The 27321-nt window shown below is 48.2% G+C and overlaps 2 protein-coding genes across 3 annotated transcripts in view; one reads left to right on the forward strand and one right to left on the reverse strand.

Annotated features, from left to right (window-relative positions):
- ANO8 (anoctamin 8) overlaps nt 1-10294 on the reverse strand; it is a 29637-nt gene extending 19343 nt beyond the window's left edge. The window contains exons 1-4 of the mRNA XM_074204465.1: nt 10189-10294; nt 1278-1388; nt 921-1053; nt 15-153 (exon numbers count right to left, since the gene is read on the reverse strand). Of these exons, the coding sequence (XP_074060566.1) occupies nt 15-153; nt 921-1053; nt 1278-1388; nt 10189-10294 (489 nt within the window). The remainder of the gene's footprint in view (nt 1-14; nt 154-920; nt 1054-1277; nt 1389-10188) is intronic.
- A 6750-nt stretch (nt 10295-17044) lies between these two features.
- On the forward strand, nt 17045-26792 carry GTPBP3 (GTP binding protein 3, mitochondrial). 2 transcript variants are annotated; one of them, XM_074204469.1, is made up of 9 exons: nt 17045-17183; nt 21638-21882; nt 22668-22754; nt 22842-23044; nt 23417-23489; nt 23699-23842; nt 24686-24851; nt 25580-25849; nt 26214-26792. In XM_074204469.1, the coding sequence occupies exons 1-9, from the start codon at nt 17122-17124 to the stop codon at nt 26443-26445; spliced, it is 1482 nt and encodes a 493-aa protein (XP_074060570.1). In that variant the 5' UTR covers nt 17045-17121; the 3' UTR covers nt 26446-26792. The 2 variants fall into 2 exon arrangements, with proteins under 2 accessions (XP_074060570.1, XP_074060571.1); XM_074204470.1 differs by lacking the exon at nt 21638-21882 and having other exon boundaries at nt 17074-17183.
- Nucleotides 26793-27321: the final 529 nt, after the last annotated feature.

Consider the following 27321-nt stretch of genomic DNA (forward strand, 5'->3'; position numbering starts at 1 on the left):
CCCCCCCTGGGTACCTGGGAGGTGAAGAAGCGAAGCTCACTCTCCACATTCTCGTAAATGAAGTCCTCCTCACAGGAGAAGCCCCTAGTGCCGCCGCCAAACTCGGCCTTCACAGCCTTCCGCAGCCCCAGCTCATCAGCCCCTCGGAGCAGACTGGGGTGGGGGAGGAGGTGGGGTCATGGCTGGTGGCCAGTGGAGACCAGCTGGGTCCTGCATCCTGAGGTTCCCTCCCCCCAAAAGGAGCTAGCGTCTAAGGCAGGGGGGGTTGGAAAGGAAGAGAATGGTGGGACATGGAGGAGGGGTGACCCAGAGATAAGGGGATACGTGGGAAGGGAGTCCATAGCTGGGGGAGAGGGAGATGAGGAGGAAGAAATCCTGGGGTGAGGGCCCAGAACTAAGTGGTGGGAAGGTGCATGAGGGTCAGACTTACGGCTGCGGGTGAGGGGATGCACAGGGAAGGGCCCCAGAGGTGAGGGGAGCAGGAAAAGAGATGGATGGGAATCCAGGGTTTGGGGGGAGGAGATGGGTGGAGAAAGGCCCAGGGCTGGGGTGGGAAGATGCATGGGGACTGCAGTTGGAGGTGGGGGTATTTACAGACAGGGATCCTAAAGGTAGAGGGAGTAAGCAGGAGAGAGTTTAGAGGGAAGCAAAGGATGGGCAAGGGACCCAGAGCTGGGGGAGGGTGAATCAAAGAGGGAACCCAGAACAAGGGGGAAAGCTGCTTTGGGAGGGAAACCACCACTGAGCCTTTTGACAGGAGGAAACCTTAAGTTGGTGGGAGGGATGATATTAAGAAGGAAGTGGGGGGGGGGGTAGATCAGCAAAGCTGTCAGGAAGGAGAGAGGGATGGAGGGGGAAGCCGGGCTCTGGCTTTGGCAAGAGTGTGGCAGGGTACTTGGAAGCCCAGAGCCTGAACATGCCTCTCATAGGTTGCAGTGAGAAAGAAGCCATAGGTCCGTGTGTGTCGATGGTGTCTCACTTGTACTATGAGCTCCGGGATACCCACGCGGATATGATTCAGAAGCCACAGGAGGGTGTGGTCATCAGTCGTGTCTGAGGGTAGGGTGGAGTCAGAGGAAGCACTTTAGGTTCCTTGTCTGATGGCATTATGATTTTCTTTGGGAGAGTCTTTGGGCCCTGGGCCTCAGAGCCTCTTAGACACCTCCCCAACACCTGTATGGCCAGGCTCCTTCTCTCCCTCCCTGAGGACTCAGATCTTCCCAGAAGTGCAGTTGAGGGCTAGGATGTTTAGGAGGGGAAGTGGAGGTCTAGGGTACCTGGGAAGGTCATGAGGACATCACAGTTCTCTGTGGGCACTGTCTTCATCCATGATTTGTGGGACATGATATATCGTCCAGCCTGTAGTAGCCGCTTCCCAAACAGCTTGTCTGGAAAAAGAGAAAGAAAAGGGTCATCAGAGCCAAGGTCTATGGCAGAGGAATTGGTTCTGGCCTTTGTAACCCTGGGCTAGTCATCTTCATCTTTCTGAGTTCTAATTTGCTTCTTTGTAAAATGAAATTAATCATCATTGTACTGCCAACCTCATGGGGCATTGGGGAGGAAAGAGGGAATATGATTTGGGGGTGGTGGTGAAAAAAGCACTCTCAGTTCAAATCCTGCCTCTGATTTTAAAGTTAAATCATTTTACCTTTCTGGGCCCTCAGTTGTCCTTATGTGTAAAAACTGAGAATGGTCTCTGAGATCCCTTCCAACTTTAGAGCTATGATCCGACATTTTGTTGTTACTTAGTTATTTTCAGTCGGATTCAGCTCTTTGTGACCCCATTTTTGGGGTTTTCTTGACAAAGATACTGAAGTGGTTTGCCACTTCTTTTTCCAGCTTATTTTACAGATGAAGAAACAGGGTTTTTGACTTGTCAGGGTTACATAGCCAGTGCCTGAAGCTGCATTTGAATGCAGGACTTTGTGACTCCACACCCAGTACTCTAACCATTGTACCACCTACCTGCCTGCCAATTTTAATGTGGTGTTAAATGCCTCCTATTTACTAAAGGATATCTTTTATTTTATTATTTTTTTTCCTAAATGATATCTTTTAAAGAACATTGGACCTAGAGTCGAGACTTAGATTTGGATCCTGCCATTGACATAGACTAGAACTCTGTCACCTTGACAAGTCCCCCAACATCTTTGAGTCTCAGTTTCTTTATCTGTAAAATGAATGGATTTGATGGATAGCCTCTAGAACATCCCTTCCACCTTTAATTCATTGGTCCTCTGTTTTCAGTTTTATTAAATGTTAGATTACGCAGTTTGATTGTTTCTGACTCTTGCTTATCTGGTCTGCTCCACTAATCTACATTTTTAAAAATTGCTTTGAGGATTACTGCTTTGTAATAATTTGAAATCTGTAAGTGCTAGGTGCCTTCATTGCTGCTATTTATACATGATTTCTTTTGATAATCTAGACCCAGCTCAGTAAACTGCTTCAAATCCTCTCCTATTCCTCAATTCCCTGTTTCGGAGAAGGCACTGTCCTTTTTCCAGTCTCCTGGGTTCCCAATCCTGGAGCCACCCTTTATTCTTTTTAATTCTTGTATCCTCCATTCTCTCTTGCCTCCCCTCCCTGCGAGTCAATCAGGTGTCAAGTATAATCAATTGAAAACCCTTCCTCCCAAATATTTCTTACATCTACCCCATCCCCTGCCTGATTCCCAGTCTAGTTCAAGCATTCATCATCTCTTGCTCGGACTATTGCAACAGCCTCCTAATTGGTCCCCTCTGCCTTCATCCTTCCCCTTCTCCAATCCATCCACACATCTAATGATATTCCTAAAGCACAGATCAGACCATGTTGCTCCCCTCTCTTAAGGAAGTCTAATGACTCCCTCTTGCCTTTAAGAGAAAATGCTAACTTCTCCATTTGGCATTTCATGCCCTTCATCATCAGCCTATTTTTTCAGACATACTGCACATTATTCCCCTTTATGTACTCTATGTTCCAGCCAAACTGGTCTAGTTGCTGTTTCCAGTATTATGTTGCCAAAGTGATCTTTAAGCACAAATCTGAAGTTTCTCCCCTACTCAATATCAATTCCAATGGCTCCCTACTATCTCTAGGATTAGCAAGAAACTCCTTTTGGTTCTTAAAGACTCTCAAAATTTGGCCCTAACCTATCTTTAACAGTCTCATTATACATTTTCCCCTTCCCACGCTATAATCGATAATTGGTAAATCAGTCTTCTGTTTCTCAAAAAATGTGGTCCATCTCCCACCTCTGTCTGTGCCTTTGTTCTGGCTCTCTGCCATGTCTAGAGTGCCAGCCCTCCTCACTTTTGCTTCATTGAAATCCCTAACTTCTTACAAGATGAGGCTCAAACATCACTTTCTACAAAAAGCTTCTCCTGACCTCACCAAGCTAGAACCCTCTCTCCCCAAAATAAATGCAAGTATTTACTGTACGTTCATCCTTATTCTGAAATATATACTTCTATTCATACATGTTTCCCCTAAAAGAATGTAAACTCCTTGAGAAGAGGAATTATTGCTTTTTTTTGGGTACTTGTATATCCAGCACAGAAATACTAACTAGCCTGCTTTTATTTATCATCTTAAAGTTTGCAAAGCATTCCACAGAGAGTATTATCTCCATACGACCCAGCAAGGTAGGTGCTGTATTAGCCTCATTTTGCAAAATAGAAAGTAAGACAGAAGTTAAGTGACTTGCCCAAGCAAGGCCAGATTTTAATTCAGTACTTTCTGAAATCCAAATTTCTATCCACCACACCATCTAGATAAATATCTTACAGTGCCTCACATGTAGCAGATGGTTAATAAATAATCATGGAATGAATGAATTTTATAGTGTAAATTTTACTGTTGCAAACAGTAAAAAGATTATCATTTCCATTTAGCAAAGATTCCCATTTAACAAAGCCTCAGGAAGTCCCCACAGTCACACAGCTAAGAAGTGTTAAGACCAGAAATTGGACTCCAAATTCCATTTTGATCACTTTCCATTCAACCATAATTATTCCTTCAAAAATATTTTCCACCACCAAAATATACCAAGATTTTAAAAAATCTGGCCTGTGACTGAAATAATTTGGAAGATTTTCTCCACTGAGGTAAACTACAATTAGCCTGCAACTTTCTAAGATCCTAGATTAAGAGTAAGAAGGGACCTCCAGGGGCAGCTAGGTGGTACAGTGAATAGAGCACCAGCCCTGGAATCAGGAGTACCTGAGTTCAAATCCGGCCTCAGACACTTTATAATGACCTTGCAAAAAAAAAAATAAAATCTAAAAAAAAAAAAAAAAAAAGAAGGGACCTCCAAAATTTGATCCCTTTAATTTACTGATGAGGAAACAATCCCAGTAAGGTAAAGAGACTTAGCTAAGATTACAATATAGGAAGTAGCTGAACAGGATTTGAACTCATGTTCTCTGACTCCAAATTTAATTTTTCTTTTCATTGCCTCAAATTATCTCTTGGGAACTCTAAAAGTTTAATAACTTGTCCTCTTTTATACAGTTAATATGTGCTGGATGTAGGACTTGCACCTAAGGTTTCCAAATTCCAAGGTCCTACCTTCTCTATTCACTATACCATATTGCCTCTCTGTGACAAATGACTCATTACAGTATAAATAAAGGCAAATAAAATTATGTCCTAGACCTATGGCAAGCTCAATGATGGCAATAAACAGTAATTGGCAAAGTTGACAGTGACATAGTACTCTTTTTCAGGAATCTACGTTGTGTTTATAGAGAAAGGCTATTTTTGAGAATTTGTTGGAAACCATTTGTTGTGCCCAAATGAAACATATCAATGCAAAATCTGTCTGTGTAAACAGTAAAGATAAATTAAAAAAAGAAAAGTTGCAATGGAAATAAAAGTGAAGAAATATTAACCTATAATGGAATGGGATGACTGATATTTCTCCATCTTGTGACAGAGATTCTACTGAGCATCACTGGATCCTAGATTCAGGACTGAAAGAGATCTTGGAGGTCATCTACTCCAATTATCTCTTTTTTATAGATGAAACTGAGCCCCAGAAAGGGGAAGTCATTTGCTCAAGGTAGTAAAATGAGGCAGGATTTGAATGCAAGTCTTTTGATTCCAATTCTAAAGTTTTTTTCTCCATATTTACTAGAAGGAGGGAGAGTGAAGTGATCAAAAAAAGGGCTTATTGCCCATTAGCAACTCCTCCTCCCCACCACCCCCATATTAAGCTGAGCTTCAAGACCTTCCAATGGACTGAGTAGGCCAACTCTTGGATCCCCTGCCACAAGCTCATATTACCCTGGTACACTGGAAAGAAAGCATGAAGGGGCTATGGTTCTGCCAGTCTACCCACACCCAAACTAATGCCCTTTAGCAGTTCCCAGGCTTCCCAGTGCTAGTTCATTCAGCCCATCTTACCTCCTTGCATTCACCCCAATTCTCCTCCCTTGTGCACTGTTCCCATACCTCCAGGTTTGGCCATTTACCATTCCTACAGCCCCTATCTGAGCTGCCACAAGCTTCAGTCTCTCATAACCACCAGCAGCTAGGCTTTGAAGCCTGAAGGGGATGTGGAAGGGGAAGCTTGTCTCTATGGAGACACGAAAGTCCCAGTAATGAGATTAGGACCAGACCCCAGTTCAATGACAAGGTCTCCCTACTCACACCAAAAGTGACTTCAAGTAAGAGTCTGGAAACGGGCTCCCAAGTCTTCTGTGAGGGACCTTACTTGACTGTCCTCCACCCCCACCCCAATCTGACTCAAAGGGTTTCCGGTTCTCCCTAGCTCTGTATGGTTATGAGTGTGTGTGTGTGTGTGTGTGTGTGTGTGTGTGTGTGTGTGTGTGTACATTTATCTAACTTAACCCCTGCACAACCTAAACAGGCAGGCTCCTCTGAGACATGTAGGAAGATTCTGGTTTCCCCAAGCTTAGGGGTAATACCTCACCATCCCCCCCACTCATAGACACATATTCCCTGACACCCTCATGTTCACCATGGGTTATTCCAAGGAGGTAGATGAAGTTTTGCTCTGAACCTGGTAAAGGCCCAGATTTCCTGACCCCTCAGATCAGAGAATTTAAAAAGATCTTAGGAAGCATTAAGTCTGGCCCTCTTACTTAACAGATGAAGAAACTGAGGCTCACAGAAAATTATTTATTTACTCAAGATCAAATAGGGAATTAGCTCAGTCAGGATGTATCTCCCCTGATATCAAATCTAATGCTTTTTCTATACATTAGGCATGTTAGCCTGGAGACAAAGACAGTCAGTCTCTTTCCTCAAGCCATAGGACTGGCACTATCAGTGCCCAAGCTCCCTGGCACAGCCTGAGCTCTCATGGGGGGAGGCCAAGCTGGACAAAGCAGGGGCAGGGAATGATACAGCCATCCAGCCAGAATGGGAAAGAAAGGCAGGTCTGTTTGAGGACCAGGATATCCAGGCAGTCGAGCCCTGGTGATGTGTGGGAACACATGTGGGCAGACTACTTTATAAATTGCCAAGTCGAATCAGAATTCTGAATATGAATTATTTGTGAAAATCCCTGAGGGTCAGCAATGGACAGAACCTTAGAAAATGAAAGGAAAATATATTGGAACTGGAAATAACCTTAAGATATATAGAATAGACTGTCTGAACTGGAAAGGATAATAGAAAAAGGGGCATAGAATGTCAGGGGGAAAAGAGAGCTGAAAACATAGAATGTCTTTAGTACAGAAAATAAAATGCCAACATTAGAAGGTTCATTTTTTTCCTTGTTTGCATTGCATTTTTAATTGCACAAGTCCTTCTGAAGATTAAAATGGAGCTAGCACATGCCAGAAGCTAAGCTCACACCCAAGAGTTCAAACATTCACATGGCACATTTCTATCACTTTACAGAAGATTCCAAATGTTCACATTATCCAACTGTACAGAAGAAAAAGCAAACTCTTCAACAGCTATTCTTTCTGCTCATCCAAGCAAACTGAGGGACCTGAGGGTCTTTTTGAGGGAAAAGATAGAAAAGTATAAAGAAAAGGGGGGAAAAATTAAGGACTCACTCCTTAACCTCAAGACAGCTTATTTGAGGGATCAAATGTAATAGGTACTCTTACTTGAAATCCAAGAATATAATCGGCCATCAGACTGGAAGTAAGGATAATTCTATTTGGCTGCCCATTGATGTTTGTGAATAGACAATAGCTCTACCAGAGCTACAAGAGAACATGAGAACTGGAAGAAAGCTTAGAATAGAGAATGTCAGAGCAGAAAAGGTTCTTAGAACAAGGCAAGTCAGAACTAAAAGGGTCCTTAGAACAAAGATGTCAGAGCTAGGAGGGTTCTTAGAAACTAGAATGTCAAAGCTGGGAGAGTCCTTAGAACAGGGAATTTTAGAACTAAAAAGGCCCTTAGAAGAAGGATGTCAGAACTAGGAGGCACCTTAGAATAGGGAATATCAGAGCAGGAAGAGAACGTAGAACACAAAGTATCAGAGCTGGAAGAGACCTTAGAGACCATCTGGTTCAAACCTTACCCCACTCTAATGATAGGGAAGCTTACAGACCATTTAACAGGTTACAATCAGCCTTCAGGACTCCTGAATCCCAGCAATCCCTAGCTCTATCCCTTCCATTTCACTCAGTATCTGCTCTGTCCCAGGTCAGGTTCTCCACTAGGCCCCACCTGTCTGGAAAGTTCTATTGCTCATGGAACGCAAAGTAACCCAAGTAGACGCCTCAGTTTCCCAGCCCTGGCAGAACATACCAAGAGTCATGTATTTTGAAGCCAAATAAAAATGGTTTGGGATTATCTGTTCTTTCAAATGAATCTCTAGTTTGGGGGCTTCTCCTCCACACCAAGTCACAATGATGGGGACATTCAAGAATTGACCATGTTATATAATCTCTCATTTCTGGCCCCAATGCTGCCATGTATGCTCCTGGGCAGATGCCCAGCATGTGAAGCTGCCAAGAATGATTCATCACAACTGGGGGTGAGGACAGGGGCATGTATGTCTACTCAAGTACCTGTGGGTGTCTAAAGAGTCAGCATTTACAGGAGAGATGTCCATTTGTACATAAAAACGTCATGGATTTGGGACATAGTATATATGTCTCTCTTTGTCTTTCCACATATATATATATACATATATGTATCTATATACATTCATGTGTGTGTGTGTGTGTGTGTGTGTGTGTGTGTGTGTAGAGAACCTGCAGAATGTGACAAAGGTTCCCACAACCAGGAAGAATCCAAGCTGGGTGGATTAAGTTTGATTATCAGAAAAAGTGTAGTCAAGGGTGAAGGGGGTGAAGATGAGGGAGAAGGTTACCTATGTATCATGTTAAATGAGTTCAATTTATTTTTTTGAGGTGATAGGAAAAATTAGGGGTAACTTTGGAATAGGCCAGGATCAAGAGCCAGCCTTGGCATCAGAGTCAATAAGACTTGGGCCAAGCCCTCCCCTGGCACATGTAGGTTAAATCATCCTGGGCAATTCTCTAAGATTGTAAACTGAAGAAAAGTAGCAACTATTCTGCCTTGGTGGGAAAAGTTTTCACACCAGGAATTCCCTACCCTGATAAAAATCCAGGACTAGGCTCTCTCTTCCTCCTTAGTCCAGAAAAGAAGGGAACCCAAATTTAAAGTCCTTTCTACTCCACCTCTGGGAGAGGGCTAAGCAGGTCCCTAGGGAGAAGGAACCCCCAAATCCAGTAGCAATTAGGGGACTTTCTGATTGGTTGAGAGTGAACCTAGAATTATAGAAAGGACCAAGGGAATCAATCTAGGAAATCTAGGAGGCCAATCTCCAAATTGGTAATGGAGAGATATGAAACTAAACTATAGGCTTGGGGAGGGTCAGGAACCAAATCGGGACTAAGGAATTTTAATTAAGGATTAGGTTGGAAACTTTAGGTATTACCTAGCCCCGCCTGGGAAGTTTTTTTTTTAAGTCACTTAGATTTGGGGGCAGCAGGGCTCAAGGAGCTAAGGAGACTCAGGGGGAAGTTTAGGGACCTGCACCTTCCAGTCTCAGGCTGAGGGACAAGAGATCAAGGAAGATAAAGCAAGTTTGAAGAGTTAGAGAGTGCTGGGACTGAAAGCAAAGGTGCATTGGCTCCAGTGGGAGCTGGTGTCTCTGGAAGCTGACCCACATCGTAGAAGCCTAAGAAGGGCAGGCTGCAGAATGCATGGCATACCTGTACACCTGGGCAGGTAACCTAGCTGCAGATCTGGGCCAGGGCTATGTATACATTCCGGGTCTGTGGGGTGTTGCCTCAATACACATGTGAGTAACCTGGTCAGATGCCTGTAGGTGTGTATCCGCCCCTTTGGAATCTCTCTGAGGGAGCTGTCCAGGAAGCTTCACCTGTTTCCTATGACAGTGCAGCCTTGGGGAACAGCACCCCCAATACACACTTAGTGTCTGCGGCACATAACAACATATCTGTGCGCCCCCCAAAAGTGCCAGAGTACACTGAAGCATTGCCATCTAGTCAGGATCCAAGGCTCCCTGATTCTCGGGCCAGGAGGAGGCTCGGGCTCACTTGGGGGCCCTCATTGAGTCACTGTCTGGATCTAGGTCCAGTTTTAGGGGCAGCTTCTGGGAAGTCTGGGTTTGGGGATCAGAGGCGGCCCGAGGCTAGGGTGGAGTTTGGATCGGGCTCCCGGGATCCGTTCGGGGCTAAGACACAGAGGGGAGAGATGACTGGAAGTCTGGTGACCTTGGCCCCATTAGACCCCAGCTCTGCTGGGTGGTAGCAGTCGGAGATGAGTGGGAAAGGAGCAGAGTGGGCCTAGCAGAGACGGAGGGTCTGGGGCCCGAAGGCCTCGCGAACCCGGAGGCTGCCCTCCCGAAAGGGGCTCCTCGGTCCTGCCCGGGGCCCCCCGCCGTGAAGTGTGGCTGGCTTTGGGAGGGTCCCCGGTCCGAGCCCCCCGGAGGCCCCTCACCTTGATCCGAGGTCACCGGGCCCGCAGAGCAGGAGCGGACCCGGGGCGGGTGAGGGGGTGCTACAGCCCTTCTGCCCGCGTCCCGCTCAGGAGAGTGGGGGGCTGATGGGGAGGCTGGGGCGGCCCCCCTCCCGGCCCCGCCGCGCCCGGGGCCCCGGCCCAGCCCATCGCAGCCTGTGGGGGGCGGGGGGCGCCCGCCGCGCCCCGCGCCCCGCGCCCCCCGCCCCGCGCCCCGCGCCCCCGCGCCCCCCGCCCCGCGCCCCGCGCCCCGCGCCCCCCGCTTACCCAGCACTCCGGCCCCCGCCGCCGCCGGCTCGCCCTCCGGGGCGGGCCGCTTGCCACGCTCGCCCTCCGCCGCGCCGCCGGCCCCGGGCCCCGCCGTGTCCGGCATGCTGGCGGCGGCCGGTCCGGGACGGGCGCTCAGGGGCCGCGGGGGGCGCAGCCCGGCCGAGGCGGCCGCAGGGACATGGGGCCGGAGCCGCCGCCGGAGCCGGGCCGGGCGGAAGGGAGACAAAGGAAGGAGCCGCCGGAGCCGCCGCCGCCGGAGCCCTGCGATCCTGGGGGGCCCGGCCCCGCCCAGCGCCCGGCCGGCCGCGCCCCCCGCCGCTGATTGGCCGCCTCAGGCAGGCCCGGGCGGAGGGCCCGGCCCGGCGGCTGCGGGGGACCCCAGCACCCCCACAGCTGATCCACCCGGGGCGGCCTCGGCGCCCGGGGGGCGCTGCTCTGGGGGGCCCCTACAGAGGCTGGGGTCGGTGGCCTTCAAGTGGGGGGCCCTTCAGCCGCTCCCCTTTTGGGGAAACGGGGCCTTTCCCACTTCGGACCGCTGGGAACCTGCCTGGGGCTGGACGTGGGCTGAGACACGGACAGATGGCCACCTGAGTAGTACAGAGGGGTGGACCTAGGCGCGCCGGGGTCCAGCGTCACCGTGGATGGGGGCTGGAGGGGGAGGCCGATGACAGAGGAGCACACAGGCCGGCAGCAAAACAGACAGGAAGGCTGGGAAAGAGATGGCCAGGCAGACTCGGACAGACAGACAGAAGGATGGAAGCGCAGAGAGAGGGACGAGTGAATGAGACGGGAGCCAGGCGGACTGGCGGCCAGGGGTCCGCAGAGGCAGACAGCTGGGCATCAAGGTGGGTGGGCCGGGCTTGGGAGGACTCAGCGTCTTTGCCATCCCTCCCCTTCCTTCCCCCAATCCCCCCGTTACAAGCTGACTTTCTTGTCATGCCACTGTAACTGCTCTCTCCAAAGTCATTAATGCCTCTTAGTTGCTGAACTCAATGATCTCTCTCGATCTCCTTGATCTCTCTGCAACATTGGACACTGTTAATCACTCTTTCCTCTTTGATACTCTCTTCTCTGTAGGTTCTGGGGCTAACTCTCCCTTCTGGTTTTCCCACCACCACTCTGACAACGCCTTCTCCGTCTCCTTCACTGGGTCCTCTGTCTTATTTCTTCTAACCCTAGGTTTCCTTTGGGGATCTGCCCTGAGCCCTCTTCTCTTTCAGCACCACTTCACTTGGTGAGCTCATCAGCTCCCAGTGACCAGTGGCCACCTCTGTGCCATAACTCCCTTCCCAGTCCAGCGGCTTATCTCCACTCTTGCATCTTTAACACCTTTTAGGCATCTCAAGCTAGATTAATTGTAGACATCTTAAACTCACTGTGCTCCAAACGGAATCAATTGTGTTTCCTCCTACCCTACCCCTTTCCCTACTACTACAAAGAAAAGATACCGTCCTCCCAGTCCGGTTCAAAATGAGGGTGCTTCATTATTCGGGACCTTGTGGACTCCTCGCTATATCTCACCTTCTAGGTCCAAGTCGTTGCCCGAAATGGGCAATTTTACCTCTGCAACAACCCTCCGATGCACCTTCTCTCCTCGGACACTGCTACACCTCTAGTGCAGGCTCCCATCCCCTCATGCCCGGATCACAGCAATAACCTTCAGGGGGGCCTGCCTACTCAAGTCCTTCCCCATTCCAACCCATCCTCCGTCTAGCCACTAAAGAGATTTTTCTAAAGTTCAGATCCAATCATGTAACTCCCCTGCTCAATAAACTTCACTGGCTTTTTGGTTTTTGCCCCTAGATAAAATACAGAATACTGTTTAGCATTTATAACCTAGTTCCCTTTTTTTTTTTCAACCTTATAACACCTCACTTCCAGAAATATACCCTTTGATCCAGTGACACTGGCTTCCTGAGTATTCCATCATTTAGTTCCTGGTATTCTGCCAAGGGTGGGAGGTATCCCCTATACCTGGTACATTTTTCCTCCTCTCCTCCAGTTACTGAACTCCCTGACTTCCTTTAAATTCCAACTAAAATGTCACCTCCTGCAGGAAGTCTTCCCCAATCCTTCCTAATTCCTGTCAATTATTTTCTGCTCATCCTCTACAGAGATTGTTTTGTAGATATAAATTTACTTGTTTCCCCATTAGATTATAAGATCCTTGAGGGCAGGACCAGTCTTTGACCTCTTTTTTTTTTGGCAAGGCAAATGGGGGTAAGTGACTTGCCCAAGGCTACACAGCTAGGTAATTATTTAGTGTCTGAGGCTGAATTTGAACTCAGGTACTCCTGACTCCAGGGTCGGTGCGCTATCCACTGTGCCACCTAGCTGCCCTTAATATTTTTGTATCCCCAAGGCTTAATAATAATACAACAATCATAATAATAATGTTTGTTCTTCATTCTTGAAGATCATGATATCAGAATGGTGATGCTATGGCAAGCACATGAATTGAATTTGAGTGACAGGGTATTGTGCTAGGTTACCAGCCTCCCTTTCTCCTCCACAGCCATTTGGGTTCAGTGGCCAGATATGAATCAGGATGACTGGAAATGGCCTTGGATGTGAGGCTTTCAGGGTTGAGTTACTTGCCCAAGGTCACATAGCTACTACGTGTCAGAAGCTGAATTCCAATTCCTGTCCTCCTGATTCTAAGGTCAGTGCTCTATCCACTGCATTACCTAACTGCCTAACCCCAGGCCTTAGCAAAGCACAATATGTAACATATTGATAAAATATGGATTGATTGATTGATACTTTGCTCCCAACCTTGCTAAATTACTAAATATCTATTGGGAGCGATTCTTGGAATTCGGAATGGGCTGAAGGAAAGGGTTGAGCAGACAGAAAATCAGTGTATAAGGGTACTTTTGACAAATAGGATGATGGTGCTAGAGGATTATGTGGGTTTTGTTTGTGTATCTCACTGGAAAAAAGGTGTGGCAAGGATGCCAGTGGATATAAAGTGGTGCCCAGGGGAACATGCAGGGATGGGGACATACAGGGTATGTTCAGGCAGGGAAGGAAGTACCTCTCCCCATTTTCCCGAGATTCTCCCTATTTCGCTAAAATTGTTCACGTGACTAGTTTCACCACTCCATCAAGCAGTGAAATGTTTTGTCAACCTCACTTGTCCGCCCCTGGGACCAGAAGACTAGAAGAAATAATTTCTGTGAAAGCCCTCTGAATGTAAAGAGGAGCACTGATATAATCAAAGGGGCTGTCATTGATAACCAAGAAATGCAAGGTCCCCCAGAAAGCCTTCTCTGAGCTCCCACTTGTGTGGGTACATCTCATATTACCTTTTTGGTCAGGGCTCCACTTGAGGGACTCACCAGGAAGAGTGGTAGATAAATGTTCCTTGAATTCATGCATCTTGAGATGACTTTAAAGCAATCTTGGGTTAGTCTGACCACTGAGCAATCTGGAGCTCCTTGGAGAGGGCATGTTATGTTAATGAATCTGAATTTTCTGGGATTTTGGTTGGGTTGCTCTAGGACCTAGGGGGTGCTCTGGTTTGTCCAGGATCTGAGCTCTAATCTGGTCTGGTATGGGCTTCCTGGATTCTGGGCTACCCAGGCACCCATTTCTTCTTTCATCTCCTGCCCTGTGTTCTGTTGTCAAACAGAAGCCCTTCTTCTCTTTTCAACCTCTTGCTCTTCTTGTTTTTTTTTTTTTAATTGAAATTTTATTTTGTATTTTCTAATTACATGCAATGGTAGTTTTTCATCATTCATTCATTTGCAAACTTATGAATTCCACATTTTCTACCACTCATCCTTCCTTCCACACTCCCCATGGCAGCAAACAATTTGGTAAAAGTTGTACATGTTACATGTGTGCTTAACATATTTAGTCATGTTGTGAAAGAGAAATTAGAACTAAAGGAAAAGCAAAAAAAAAGTGAGAAAGAAAATCATAAAAGTTTAAAAAATAGACCTAGTATGCTTTGTTCTGCATTCAGACTTCATAGTTTTTTCCCTCTGGATGTGGATGGCATGCCCATAGTAGGTCTGTCAAGGTTGTCCTTAATCTCTAAACTGCTGAGAGGAGCTGCATCCATCATAGCTGATCATCTCACAGTGTTGTTGCTAATGTGTTCAAAATGTTCTCTTAGTTTTGCTCACTTCACTCACCATCAATTCATGTGTCTTTTCATGATTCTTTAAAGTTTGATTGCTCATGATTTCTTATAGAACAATAGTATGCCATAACATTCATATACCATAACTAGTTCAGCCATTCCCCAACTGATGGACATTCCCTCCATTTCCAATTCTTTGCCACTACAAAAAGTGCTGCTGTAAATATTTTTTGAACATATGAGATTTTTCCCATTTTTTTAATGGTTTCTTTGGGATGTAGACCTAGTATTTGTACTGATCAGTTTTACTGATTTTTTTTTTAGGTTTTTGCAAGGCAAATGGGGTTAAGTGGCTTGCCCAAGGCCACACAGCTAGGTAATTATTAAGCCTCTGAGACCGGATTTGAACCCAGGTACTCCTGACTCCAGGGCTGGTGCTTTATCCACTGCACCACCTAGCTGCCCCCAGTTTTATTGATCTTTAAGCACAGTTCCAGATTCTCTTGCCCTTCTTCTATCAGCCTTTCTAGTCCTTATTTCTGGAGCCCCGGGGCTGGGGGGGGGTCTAAAGTCTGGGGATCCCAAAGCTCCAGAGAGTTGGGAATGTAAGGATAACAGGTGAGGAGGTTGGGCTCAAATTAGGTTTCAGGAAAGTTTCAGTCTCTCTTCCTTCCCTACTCATGACTATACGCCATAGCCCTGTCAGGGTAAAAAGGCCAGGAATCCCCACTGTGCAACCAACCCAGTGCTACTCCCTGCCTCCATTCTCTGGTTCCTGAATAGACCACCTTGGGAGTTATTCAAGAGAGTTAGTTTCCCAAATTAAACATCATCCTGTTCCATATACTCCTCTTTCCTTTAGCTTACTTCCCCTCAGAAGACCTTATTCTATCACAAGTCCTTTGAGCAGTGACTTGAATTTGGGGGAGAGATTCCCCACTTGTCCTCTATCTCATCACATACAAAATTTTTAATATCTTTTATTTTTACTTAAAGGACTTGTCATGGTATTATTACAGCCTACCCCCACCCACCAAAAAACAGTTCAGCAAAATCAACAGACAGGGATCTGGTCTGTCACGGGAAAGGAAGGGAAGAAGCATTTATTAAGTAGCTACAGTATGCCAATCACTGAGCTAAGAGCTTTACAAATATCTCATTTGATTGAGTATGCAACAGCCCACACCCTCAATCACCCACCTTACTATCCAGAGGAAGGAAAAGAATTTGGTCATCTCTTCTCTAGGACCAAGGTTAGTCATCACAATTAAAGTTTCCCAGATGTATTAGTATTATTTTTGTCCAGAGCATTCTGCATCATACAGGTTTTCCTGCATTCCTTTGAATTCCAATCTTCATTTCATACTTCACAATAACATTCCTTTACATTTATGTCACTTAACCCAGGGCCATCTCTAGTCATCCTGATTCCTTATCTGGTCACTTGACCCAGATGACTCTGGAGGAGAAAGTGAATTTGGTGACTTAGCATAGCCCCCCCCCCCCACTCAGATCCAATTCATCACCTCCCTGATATTATGGTCTTCTTCCAAGAACGAAGGACAAACATCATCATTATCATTTGTTCAGTCTTTCTCCCCTAATCCCAACCTCTATGTCTCAAGCCCTGAAGAGGAGGGCTTCCTACTGTCTCCCCATCCCCATTCCCCTCCACTACCACTGCCCCTCACCACCTGGGGTGATTGGGTGCGGGTGGTATCATTGAGCTGAGAACCTTAGCTAGAGCCCAATGATGGGCCAGAGGTCACAAGTTTCCATTCCAGGGAGGAGCCCGCCAGATGAGGAACCCAGAACGAGCTCCTGACTCCAACCCCTCTCTGTTTTTTTAACACCTTCTATTACCTTTCTACTTTTCCAGGCTTCCTATTCCCCTCCCCATGTACTCTGCCATCCAGGGGCTTCGGCCACTATGCTGTTCCTCACACAGGGCCATTTTCCCAAACCTCCAAGCATTTTCACTGGCTGTGCCCATACCTGGAATCCCCTTCCTCTTCTGCTCACCCTTTTGCTCTGATTCCTTTTAAGAGGAAGCTAAAAGCCGGCCTTTGCCTTCCCTCCACTATATGTAGTTGCTTGCGCGTCATCTCCCCCAACAAACCGAGCTCCTGGGACCGTCTCTGGCCTTTCTCTGTGTTCCCAGCTAGTATAGATGGCGCCTGGGCACTTCGGAGGTCCCTATGCCCAGAGCAGACCCGGGTCCCAGGAGGGGTGCCCTGGACTGAGACCTGACCTCTGACCCAGACTCTGGCCCAGGGTTTTGGGAATCGTATTCGAAGCGCCACCTCACTCCCTGAATACTCATGCGCGTCCGCACCGGACGGCGGAGGTCATTCGCCCTGATGCGCATCATCACTCTATCGATTCATCCTCTTCATATAAATATCCACCCCATCAGGCCGCGCTTCCTGCTTCCCGCTCCAGGGCCGCCCCCCACGTGTCAAACCCCAGCGTAGCGCAGCCCGTCTCAACCAATCGCGGCAGCGGGTTTCTGCGAGGATGCCCAATCAAATCTTAGGAGGCCGGGCCGCTCCCTCCGAGATCGAGTCAATAAGAGCCTGCGGTAGGAGGGAGGGACTGCTAGGGAATAGACCAATCACACCTCTAGCAAGGCCAGCTCTTAGTGACAATAGCCAATCAAGCATCAGAAAAGGAAATGTCGTCGAGAAAAGCCAATAAGACCTCGAGCCTTTGGATGCTGACCAACGGGGCGAGGGAGGCGGGGCTCTCGCGGGAAGCCGCTGCGGGAGGCGCCACGGCGGGGCACCGGGGTCGCGTGGCTCCGGGGCCCGGAGCGGGCGCGCTTCTCGCCCTCCCGCAACATGTGGAGGCGCCTGGGAGCCCTAGTGTCCGGCCCGCTGCAGAATGCCCATCTGTGCGCCAGGTGGGTGCAGGGTGGGCGGGGAGGGTCTCCAGTCCGGCAGCTAAGGGGTCAACTATGGGGCGGGGCAGAGGTCAAAACAGAACACGTGGGTCGCCGGGCTGGCCCGCGGCTGCCGCGCTCTGCTGCTTCCGGGGCGTCTGCGCCTGCGTGCTGAGGCCGCGGCCCCCGCCCTAGAGCTGTGTACACTTTAAACTGCGCCGCTGCCCTTCTGTGACCCCCTTGACCACTCTGGGCCTCGGTTTACCCTTCTGTAAGATGAGATGTAAAATGGGGGGGAGGCTCTGCTTCCGGCCCCGGTGCAGAAGGAGTCACCGAGCTGGGGCCTAGAATGCCAGGCGTGCCCCGCAGCGGCCGGGAGTGGCCAGGAGGTGGACTGGCATGAGCTGCTGGCGCATGCGTGTGCAGGGGAGGCCAGGCTGAAAGGGAGGTGGGAGACGGGCCCTCCTGGGGCGGCTAGGTGGCACAGCCAGGACGCCTAATAATGACCTGGCCGTGCGGCCTTGGGCAAGCCGCTTAACCCCGCTGCCTTGCAAAAACCTAAAAAAAAAAAAGAATCCTCTTAGTTCTCAGCCTGGAGCAGGAACTTGGGCCCAAGCCCACGAAGCCTGTGGCCCCCGCCTCAGTCATGTTTTTAAATGAATTAAATGTAAATATATAAAAATTAAATATACATTTATATTTATTTAATTTTTATGTGTTCGACATGTTCATGTTTTCCTTTGTAGTCTTATGTAAACACAAATCTGTGTAAATCGTATGTAAATGCTATGTATCCAAATACACTAATACTGATTTTAATTTTCGTGTGTTCGACATATTTATGCTTTCCTTTGTAATCCTATGTAAATGCACATGTAAATTGTATGTAGATGTACACACATGCAAAAATACATTTATTTAATTTTCATGTGTTCGACATATCGATGTTCTTTTTAATCCTGTGTAAATATACATGTAAATTGTATGAAAATGTAAATATATTCATTTAATTTTATGCGTTCAACATATTCATGTTTCCTTTATAATCCTATGTCAATCAGTATGCAAAATATACATGTAAATTGCATGTAAATAATCTATGCAAATACATTTATATTTGCTTTTTATATTTGTTCGATATATTTATGTTTTCCTTTGTAATCCTATGTAAATATACATGCAAAGATACATAGGATTACAAAGGAAAACAATTATATTGCAATATTTATCAATTTTTTTTTAATTCTTAGACCTAGGGGCAGCTAGGTGGCACAGTGGATAGAGGATTGATCCTGGAGTCAGGAGGACTTTAGTTTAAATGTGGCCTTAGACACTTAATAATTATGGCAAGTCACTTAACACCATTGTCTTACAAAAACCAAAAAAAAAAGTTCATAGACCTCAAGTTAAGAATGTCTAGTCTAGATTGAATTGTCACTTAGATGGAAAAATCTGTGGGAAGTCATGGAAAGTTTTTCTGAGGGGATTGAAATTTGTCAGATGTGCTAACAGAGGAAAGGCAACAATGCTATACAGTAGGGGTGTTGGTTGGTTCTTGTCCTTTGTTATCAAAGAAGACCAAAATGACATCACTGTTTGAGATAAATTGCACCGTGCCCGACTGTGACGGATCAGAGCCATAGGAACTCATCCGTGTGGACACCTGTGGTGTGTACTCTAAACTTTTATGTGATATAGAGTATAACCAGATAGATACATTGTAAGTGAAGATAACCTCAGAGGGAAGGGACCAGGATTGGAGGGGACAGAGGAAAGTCTTGGAGAAAGTGGTGTCTGAGCTGAGTCTTGGGGAAAGCCAAGAGGCAGAAGCAGAGGGAGGAGGGAGCGCTTTCCAAACCCAGGGGACACTGTGGGTAAAGACCCGGAGTTGGGAAATGGAAGAAACTGCCAATAAAGCCAGTGGGAAGGTGAATATAAGATCAAAAATGGAGGAAGGAACCAGGCTGGTTAAATGTCAAACAGAACTAAGTTTACTTAGGTTATTATCATCTAATTTGAGCCTCACAGCTGCCTGAGCAGCAGGTGCTGCTGTTCCCATTTTACAGATGATCCCGAGGCTAAGAAAGGCGATGTGCCTCAGGTTCACACTGGGACTAAGTCTCTCCTCCTGGAGTCTTCCTGTCTTTAAACCATCCCTTACCCACTCTGCCACCTAGTGGCCTAATCTAGAATCATAGGATTTGAGATTTGGACAGGGTAATCAAGTCAATTTGCATTAATTAATTAATTTTTAGTTGATATTTTATTTTTCCAAATACATGTTATGAACATTTTTCAAAATTCATTCATATGCATATGTATATTTTAAAGTTACATAATTTCCTTCCAGCCTCCCTTCACCCTCTTCCCCTCAGTGGAAGACAGTCTGGTAAATATTGTACATATACATTTGTGTTTAATGTGTTTACAGATTAGTCATTTTTCGTATGAGGAATTAATAATGTTTGTCCTTCATTTTCTTTTCTTTTTTTAGTTTTTGCTAGGCAATGGGGTTAAGTGGCTTGCCCAAGGCCACACAGTATCTGAGGCCAGATTTGAACTCAGGTATGTCCTTCATTTTCAAAGAAGACCACAACATCAGGGGGTTGATGCCATGACAAGCACTTGAATTGAATTTGAGTGAGGGGGTGATGGGCTAAGCCAGAAACCTTATTTTCTCCACTAGAGCCATCTGAGTCCAGTGGCCAGATAGGAATCAGGTTGACTGGTGATGACCCTGGATGCCAGGCAGTCAGGGTTAAGTGACTTGCCCAAGGTCACATAGCTAGTAAGTGGCAAGTATCTGAGGCCAGATTCAAACTCCCATCCCCCAGAATCCATGGCCTGTGCTCTATCCACTGTGCCAAGTTGGCACCCCCTCAAATCCAATTCGTGTGCTTGTCATGGCATCACCTCTCTGATGTGGTGGTCTTCTTCAAAAATGAAGGACAAAACATTATGAGGAATTAGTATTAAGGGAAAGAAATACTTAAGAGAAATTTTTTAAAAAGTGAATGTAGTATTCATCAGATTCTGAAGGGGTTTTTTTTTGTTTTATTTTGTTTTGTTTTTCTTCCTCTGGATGGGGACTGCATTGTCCATAGACAGTCTAATAGAGTTGTCCTAGCTCTCTGAACTGCTGGGAGGAGCTACCTCCATCAAGGTGGATCAACTCCCAATATCGTTGTTATTGTGTACAGTGTTCTCTTGGTTCTGCTCCTTTTGCTCAGCATCAGATCCTGTAATTCATTCCATGCTTTTCTCAACAAGCATTTATTAAGCTGCCAGGAACAGTTAGGTGTGCCATGCCTGGGGTCAGGAAGACTAGTTTTCCTGAATTCAAATCTGGCCTCAGACACTTTCCTCACTGTGTGACCTGGGGCAGATCACTTCACCCTGTTTGCCTGAGTTTCTTCATTTGTCAAATGAGCTAGAGAAGGAAATAACAAACCCCTCCAGTACCTCTGCCAAGAAAACCCTAAAGGAAGTCATGAAGAGTCAAACTTGACTGAAAAATGACTCACCAACAACACCATCAAACCTGTACTTTTAGGAAAATCACTTTGGACTGAATAAAGGATGGATTGAAGTAGGGAAAGCCTTGTGGTAGACAGACCCTCAGCAGCTTTTGCAGTAAACCAGGTGTGCAGTAATCCAGTGATAAGAGTCTACACCAAGAGGTGTGGGAGTCAGAGGAGATAAGGGGTGTGTTCAAGAGTTAAGACAAGGGACATCTGGATGGCAAAGTGAATAGAGTACCAGCCCTGGAGTCACGAAGAACTGAGTTCAAATGCGAACCTCAGATAGTTACTAGCTACATGACCTGGGCAAGTCATAACTCCCTGCCTCATATCCCCAAAAGCTATTCACAGGGGTGATTGGTAGACCTTGGCAACAGCTTGGGCATGCAGGGTATGGGGAAGAAGAGATGATGAGGAGTTCAGGCTGATTCCAGTTTAGGAGATAGGGTGATTGGGAGAATGATGGTGTCCTCAATAATAACAGGGAACTAGGAAGAAGGAAGGACCTGGAAGGAAAGATGAGTTTGATTTTGGACATGTTGAATTTGAAATGTTCAAGACTTCTAAGAGATATCTAGTCCAATTATCTTCATTTTACAGATAAAGAAACTGAGGCCCAGAGATATAAAAAGCCTCTGATATCCTCGGGCTAGCAGGCCAGTGACTTAAACTTCCTTACTCCAGATTCAGATCTCTTCCCAACAGACCCAAGGTGTATCAAACACACCACACCTCAGACACATGCAACCTATAGTGTGACCTAATGTGACCTAGACCAGGTTAAAATAGAATGGAGAAATACTTATAAAAAATAAATAAAAATGCAGTAAAAGATAGATAACATTCACATGTGGTTTTTAAGTCAATATGTGGTCTGCAAGGATCCTTCTGTACAGTGTCATGGCCAGACTGTTCACCCGGATTGCTGTCTTTTCCTCTCCTCTCCCTGCCCAGCCTGCCAAAACGTTGTTCACACAGACCCATCTCTGGCCATCGAGCCACTATCTTTGCGCTGTCTTCTGGCCAGGGCAAGTGTGGTGTGGCAGTCATTCGCACCAGTGGTCCAGCCAGTGGCCCTGCTCTCCTGGGACTCACAGCCTTGCGAACCCTTCCGAAGCCCCGGTTTGCAACACTTCAACTACTGCAGGACCCTAGTTCCTCTGAACCCTTAGACAGGGGCCTGATTCTCTGGTTCCCAGGTAAGTAAGAAGGGACGTGGTTCTTAGTTCTTGGGGGTCACAGGTGTTGGTACTTCCCTATCAGTCCTTCAGATTCCCTAACCATTTGGAATTAGGTTGGTAATGTCTTTTTGTTTTTGATTTTTGTAAGGCAGTGGGGTAAAGTGGCTTGCTCAAGGCCCCGCAGCTAGGTGATAATAATAAGTGGCTGAATCCAGATTTGAACTCAGGTCCTTCTGACTCCAGGGCTGGTGCTCTATCCACTGCATCACTTAGTTGCCCCTAGGTTCATACTTTCTAAAGCGCCTCATTAGCCATGAATCTAAAACTAAATCCACAGTTTTAGGAGTCTGTTGTTCTAAGAGTTGAGGTTCCTCAAGGAGTGCAGGTTCTGATCCTCTAGGAGTACAGAGTTCTAAGAGTCCAGAATTCTGAGCCTGTGTAAGTTTAAAGGGTTGGTGTTGTGAAAAGACCTCGACCTCATGGTTCTGGCAGTTTCTGTTTTTTGTGATTCTGAGTTGATTAGAAGATTTTCCCCTTCTCTTCTCCCTATTGGTACTGATGTCTCCTCAGAAGTCTCTAGTTCTCCTTTCAGGGGAAGGAAGACTGAAGCTAGGACACAGCCAGTGCTTGCATAGTTGGAGGTAGTTTGGTAGAAGGAGTTTTCCTTCCTCTGACTCAGAGTCAGAATGGCCAATCAGACCTTCCTCATTTCATCTGTGTGTTCATGTCCCTTGCTTGGGTGTTGCCAACCTTGCTTAGGGAAGGATCCCCTTGCTGCACTGTCTTCCTTGCCTCTTTTCTAGGACCCCACAGCTTTACTGGAGAGGACTGTGCTGAGTTCCACGTCCATGGTGGGCCAGCCGTTGTGAGTGCTGTGCTGGGAGCCCTTGGTGAGCTTTTCTCCTTTCCTGGGGCCCCAGGGGGCTTTCTCTCTTGGGGGTGAGGCAGGCTCTGATCAGATGTTCCCTGGCAGGTAGGCAGCATACCAGGCCTTCGCCCAGCAGAGGCTGGAGAGTTCACCAAACGGGCCTTCCAGAATGGGAAACTGAGCCTGACTGAGGTGGAGGGGCTGGGGGACCTGATCCATGCAGAGACTGAAGCCCAGCGGCGACAGGCCCTAAGACAGCTCCAGGGCGAGCTAGGACAGCTCTGCCAAGGCTGGGGAGAGACCCTAACTATGGCAAGTGAGGCTCCAGGGCCTGCCAGGTGTCCTGGTTCTCGTCCCTTTTCTTTTTATTTTCCAGTTCCCTACTTTAGCTCTTCCTCATTCTTTTCTCATTCTTGATCTTTCCTCTCCTTCTTCCCTTCCCTCCTTTTCCCCCTTCCCTCCTCCACTGTGGTTCTAAGATCCATGAGGAGTCTGTAGAGTGAAGAATTGCTTGGCCCTCAGGAGGCTTGGGGTGCTCAGTTCTGAGCGTGTGGCCAGGGGGCTGCCTCCTGCAGTTTGAGCTTCCCTGACTTGTGTCTCCTGACCACTTCCAAGGCCCTGGGTGGGCTGGCCACCTCTATTGGAAGAATAGAGGAGTTTCAGTTCCCCTCCCTCCTTGCACAGGCCCTGGCCCACCTGGAGGCCTACATTGATTTCAGCGAGGATGACAATATTGAAGAAGGCGTGTTGGAGTGGGGTGAGGCCTCCCAGTTCCATTCTCCCCTTCCCAAACCTCGCTGACCTCCTCAAGGCAGCTCTCACTACCTTTCTCTTGACCCTCCTCAGTCAGACACCCTTGCCCACCCCGACTCCCTTCCACACCCGTTCAGCCCCTGCCCACCCTGGCCAGCCCCAGCCCCTTTCATTTAGCTGAAGTTTTTGTAACTCTCATCCCCATCCCTGCAGTGGACAGTACTGTGCAGGGCCTCCGGGAAGCCCTCCTGACCCACCTGCGAGACGCCCGTCGGGGACAGCGGCTCCGCTCCGGGGCCCATGTGGTCATTGCTGGCCCAACCAATGCGGGCAAGAGCAGTCTCATCAACCTGCTGAGTGAGTGGCAGGAAGTCCCATGGGAATTGGGCACACTTTTGGGGGGAAGGGAGACGTTTGGGGAAGAGGGGAATGAATAAGCATTTATGACAATGGGCAAATTGGATCCTCACAACAACCCTGCTAGCTCAGCACTATTGTCCATTCCATTTTAAAGATGAGGAAACTGAGGCAGACATCAGTGAAGTGACCCGCCCAGGGTTACACAGCTGGTAAGCGTCAGCAGTTAGATTTGAACTCAGGTCTTCATGACTCCTGGCTCTCCATTGTGCCACCCAGTGCCTCAGGGGGTAGAGAACAGGAAACTCCCCCCTTCAGGATGAGGAAGAACATGTTTGGGGGAAATGGAGATGTTGGAGAGGAGTAGGAAAGACTTTGGGAGGAGTATTCCTGGATGACAGTTCCAGAGTTGGAAGAGGCCTCAGAGACCTCCGATCCAACCCTCTCGTTTTACAAATGGCCACGGCGGCCTAGGGCAGTTGTGTCCCACAGGGATTGAGTGAGAGGCGGCGTTGTGAAGCCAGAACCCTGACCTCAGGAACTTTCCTTGTTACATTATCCCTGGGGGGAGCTGTTTTCCTCCTCCCCCCACCCCCACCCTAGGAGAGACAGGCTTTGAGAGACAGAGGAGAGGGGAGACATGGGGTGGGGGGTGACTGAGGGTCGTCAGTAGTTTCTTCAGATGCCATCCTTCCTGGGGCACCACCAGGGGGCAGCAGTGCCCAACCTTGGACCAGTGGGGTTCTGTTGTGATGGGAGCTTGGCTTCTGACCCTGAGAAGGGCCTGGGTCTTAAGGCTCCCAGGGGCTGATACGCTCTCACACTCCCTCCCTTCCCCCTAAGGTCGGAGACCTGTCTCCATCGTGTCATCTGAGCCGGGCACCACTAGAGATGTGGTAGAGTCAGCTGTGGACATTGGGGGCTTCCCTGCCTTGTTGAGTGACACAGCAGGGCTCCGGGACAGCCCTGACCTGGTGGAACAGGAAGGTGTCCGCAGGGCCCAGGATCGGTGAGGGCCCTGGGGGGGACTACAGGCCGAAGGGCAAGACATGGGCTTCTCTCTCCTGGGTGCTTGCGGGGAGCTAGGGTTCTGAGGACGGCTTCAGGCTCCTGGCAGGAACTTTTCCTTCTCAGGCTACCTTCCTGTTAAATTCTTTTCCTTTTTCCTGAGCACCCTCGCTGCACCTCCCCGGCGTGCTTCTGTTCCAAGCTGGCCATCCCCAGGCCTTAGTGGGGGCCTGTGAAGGGCTCTAGATGTCTCCTGGGCAGGTGGGCAGAGGCGGAGGTGGGGAAGTGGGGGATGGGAGGTGTGGAGATTGGGGAGGAAAGGTGGGAAGGGCCTCCTTGGGCCTCTGTGAACTTCTCTGAAATAGCACTTCTCATTTCTCCTTAGCTAAGAGTTTAATCCTATTGTTAGGAATTCATCCATACATGTTCTAGGACTCTGATCCTGAAAGGGTGGCGGGATGGTTTCTTTGACCCTTTGACCAACTGGTGGATCACCTCTCCCCTTACACTCAAGAAGACCCCAGTGACCTAAGCAAATACCCAGGATCATTATCTCCATTTTACAGACTGGAGATTGAGGTTCAAGGAGGAAAATCAAATTTCCAACTAATCCTCAGCAGGAGTGGGGCCAGACCCCAGGTCTCTGCCTCCAGGGCCCCTTTTGGCAGCGGGATGATCCCCAAGGCCCCTCTGAGTCAGACTCCTCCTGCGTCCATCCTGTCCCTCCAGGCTGGCTCAAGCTGACATCGTACTAGCCCTACTGGATGCCACAGACTTGGCCTCCACCTCTAGCCGCCACTTCCTGGAGACAGTGGTGATTCCTGGGGGACCCTCCACCTCCCGCCGCCGCATCCTGCTGGTACTTAACAAGGCTGACTTGCTGCCAAAGGGAACGCAGCCTGGGGGGCCTGTCCTGCCCCCCCACCTCCTGCTGTCCTGCAAGACGGAGGCTGGCCTGGAGACTGTGCTGGCCTCCTTGAAGAAGGAGCTGGCTGCTGTGTGAGGACCACCGCCTTGCCCTCCCACCTCTGAACTATCTGACTTTGCATGCAGACTAATCTCTGCAGCCTATTCCCCCATCCAACTGATTAACCTCTACCCTCTGATCCTCCCCTCTTCTGACTCTATCCTCCCATTCCTGACCTTGTGAATCCCAGCTTTTGGACTAGTTTCTTTCCTCTGAGACTCCTGACCTCTGACTCCCACCTCTCATCTTGAGAGACTGGGGGGGTGGGGAAGGCATGAGGGTTGGGCTTCACTCTTCCCAGGGCCATTATTTCTGGGTATCTCTGGGAGACTGGGATCGGAAGCGGGTTCCTATGGTGGGATCAGTTCCTCCCATAGTCATGATCATCCCTTTCAGATGCGGTGATCCAAGCGTCGGGCCGCCAATCCTGACCCGGGCCCGCCACCGTCACCACCTCCAGAGCTGCTGTGAAGCCCTGGGCCGTTATGAGCAAAGCAGGGCCCAGGACCTGGCCCTGGCAGCTGAAGAGCTGAGGGCAGCCCGAAAACACCTGGGCCACCTCACGGGGCAGGCCAGGGCCGATGACATCTTGGATGTCATTTTCCGGGACTTCTGTATTGGCAAGTGATGACTGAAGGGCTGTGAGGACCCTGAGACCAGGACATCTGTGGGCCCATCATAGACAGGACCGCAGGGCGGCCAAGGAGGAATCTCGGGGCTGGACCTCTGGGCTTGTTGAAGAAGGTGATAGATGTGCACTCTGGCCCTACCTCTGTCTGGGGCTGGGCCTACCTCTCCCCAGGAATACTAGGCCAGTATGAGCCTACTTTATCATCCAAGGTGGGGCTCTGGATTTCAGTTAGAGACTTGCTCCTTGACAAGTTTGAAAGAGGTGACAGGCATTTGAGACCATTGTTGGGCAGGGCATTGTCTGATCATAAACAAGTTTCTTAATAAAGTTTATTAATATCTTTTGTCCTGTATCATTTACATTTCCCAGTATATCTATCCCATAACTCCTCCCAGAGTACCATCTCTTGCAAGAAAAAAACAAAAGTAAAACAAGGTATTCCACACCCATGGAAGGCCTTCTGCAGGCCTTTTTTCCCTTTGGGAAAGAGGGTCATGGAAAGGAAGAGAACTTGAAATCCCAGGCCCCAGGGAGCCTCTGGCCCATTCTTTGTTCATCATTAAGGGTCCTTTTCCTGGACTGGGTGAGCTCATCTGGGGCCTGGCTTCCTGCTCTAGAGAGGAGAATGCTACCCCACCCCATGACCTTTTCTCAAGCAGAGGTTTTGGTCTTTTTGGTGTCCTGGACCCCTTTGGCACTCTGGGGAGGCCTTTGGACCCCTTCTCAGGATCATATTGTTTATTGCATAAAATAAAGGGGGAGGGCTGAAGAGAAGGGAATCTGCATTTCTTCAGCTCCTACTATGTGTCACTACTAGATGCTTTATAAACTTCTTATTTGATCTTCATGACAGCCCTGCAAGGTAGGTGCTGT

The sequence above is a fragment of the Macrotis lagotis genome, chromosome X (genome assembly GCF_037893015.1).
Source record: "Macrotis lagotis isolate mMagLag1 chromosome X, bilby.v1.9.chrom.fasta, whole genome shotgun sequence".
Classification (NCBI taxonomy): Eukaryota; Metazoa; Chordata; class Mammalia; order Peramelemorphia; family Peramelidae; genus Macrotis; species Macrotis lagotis.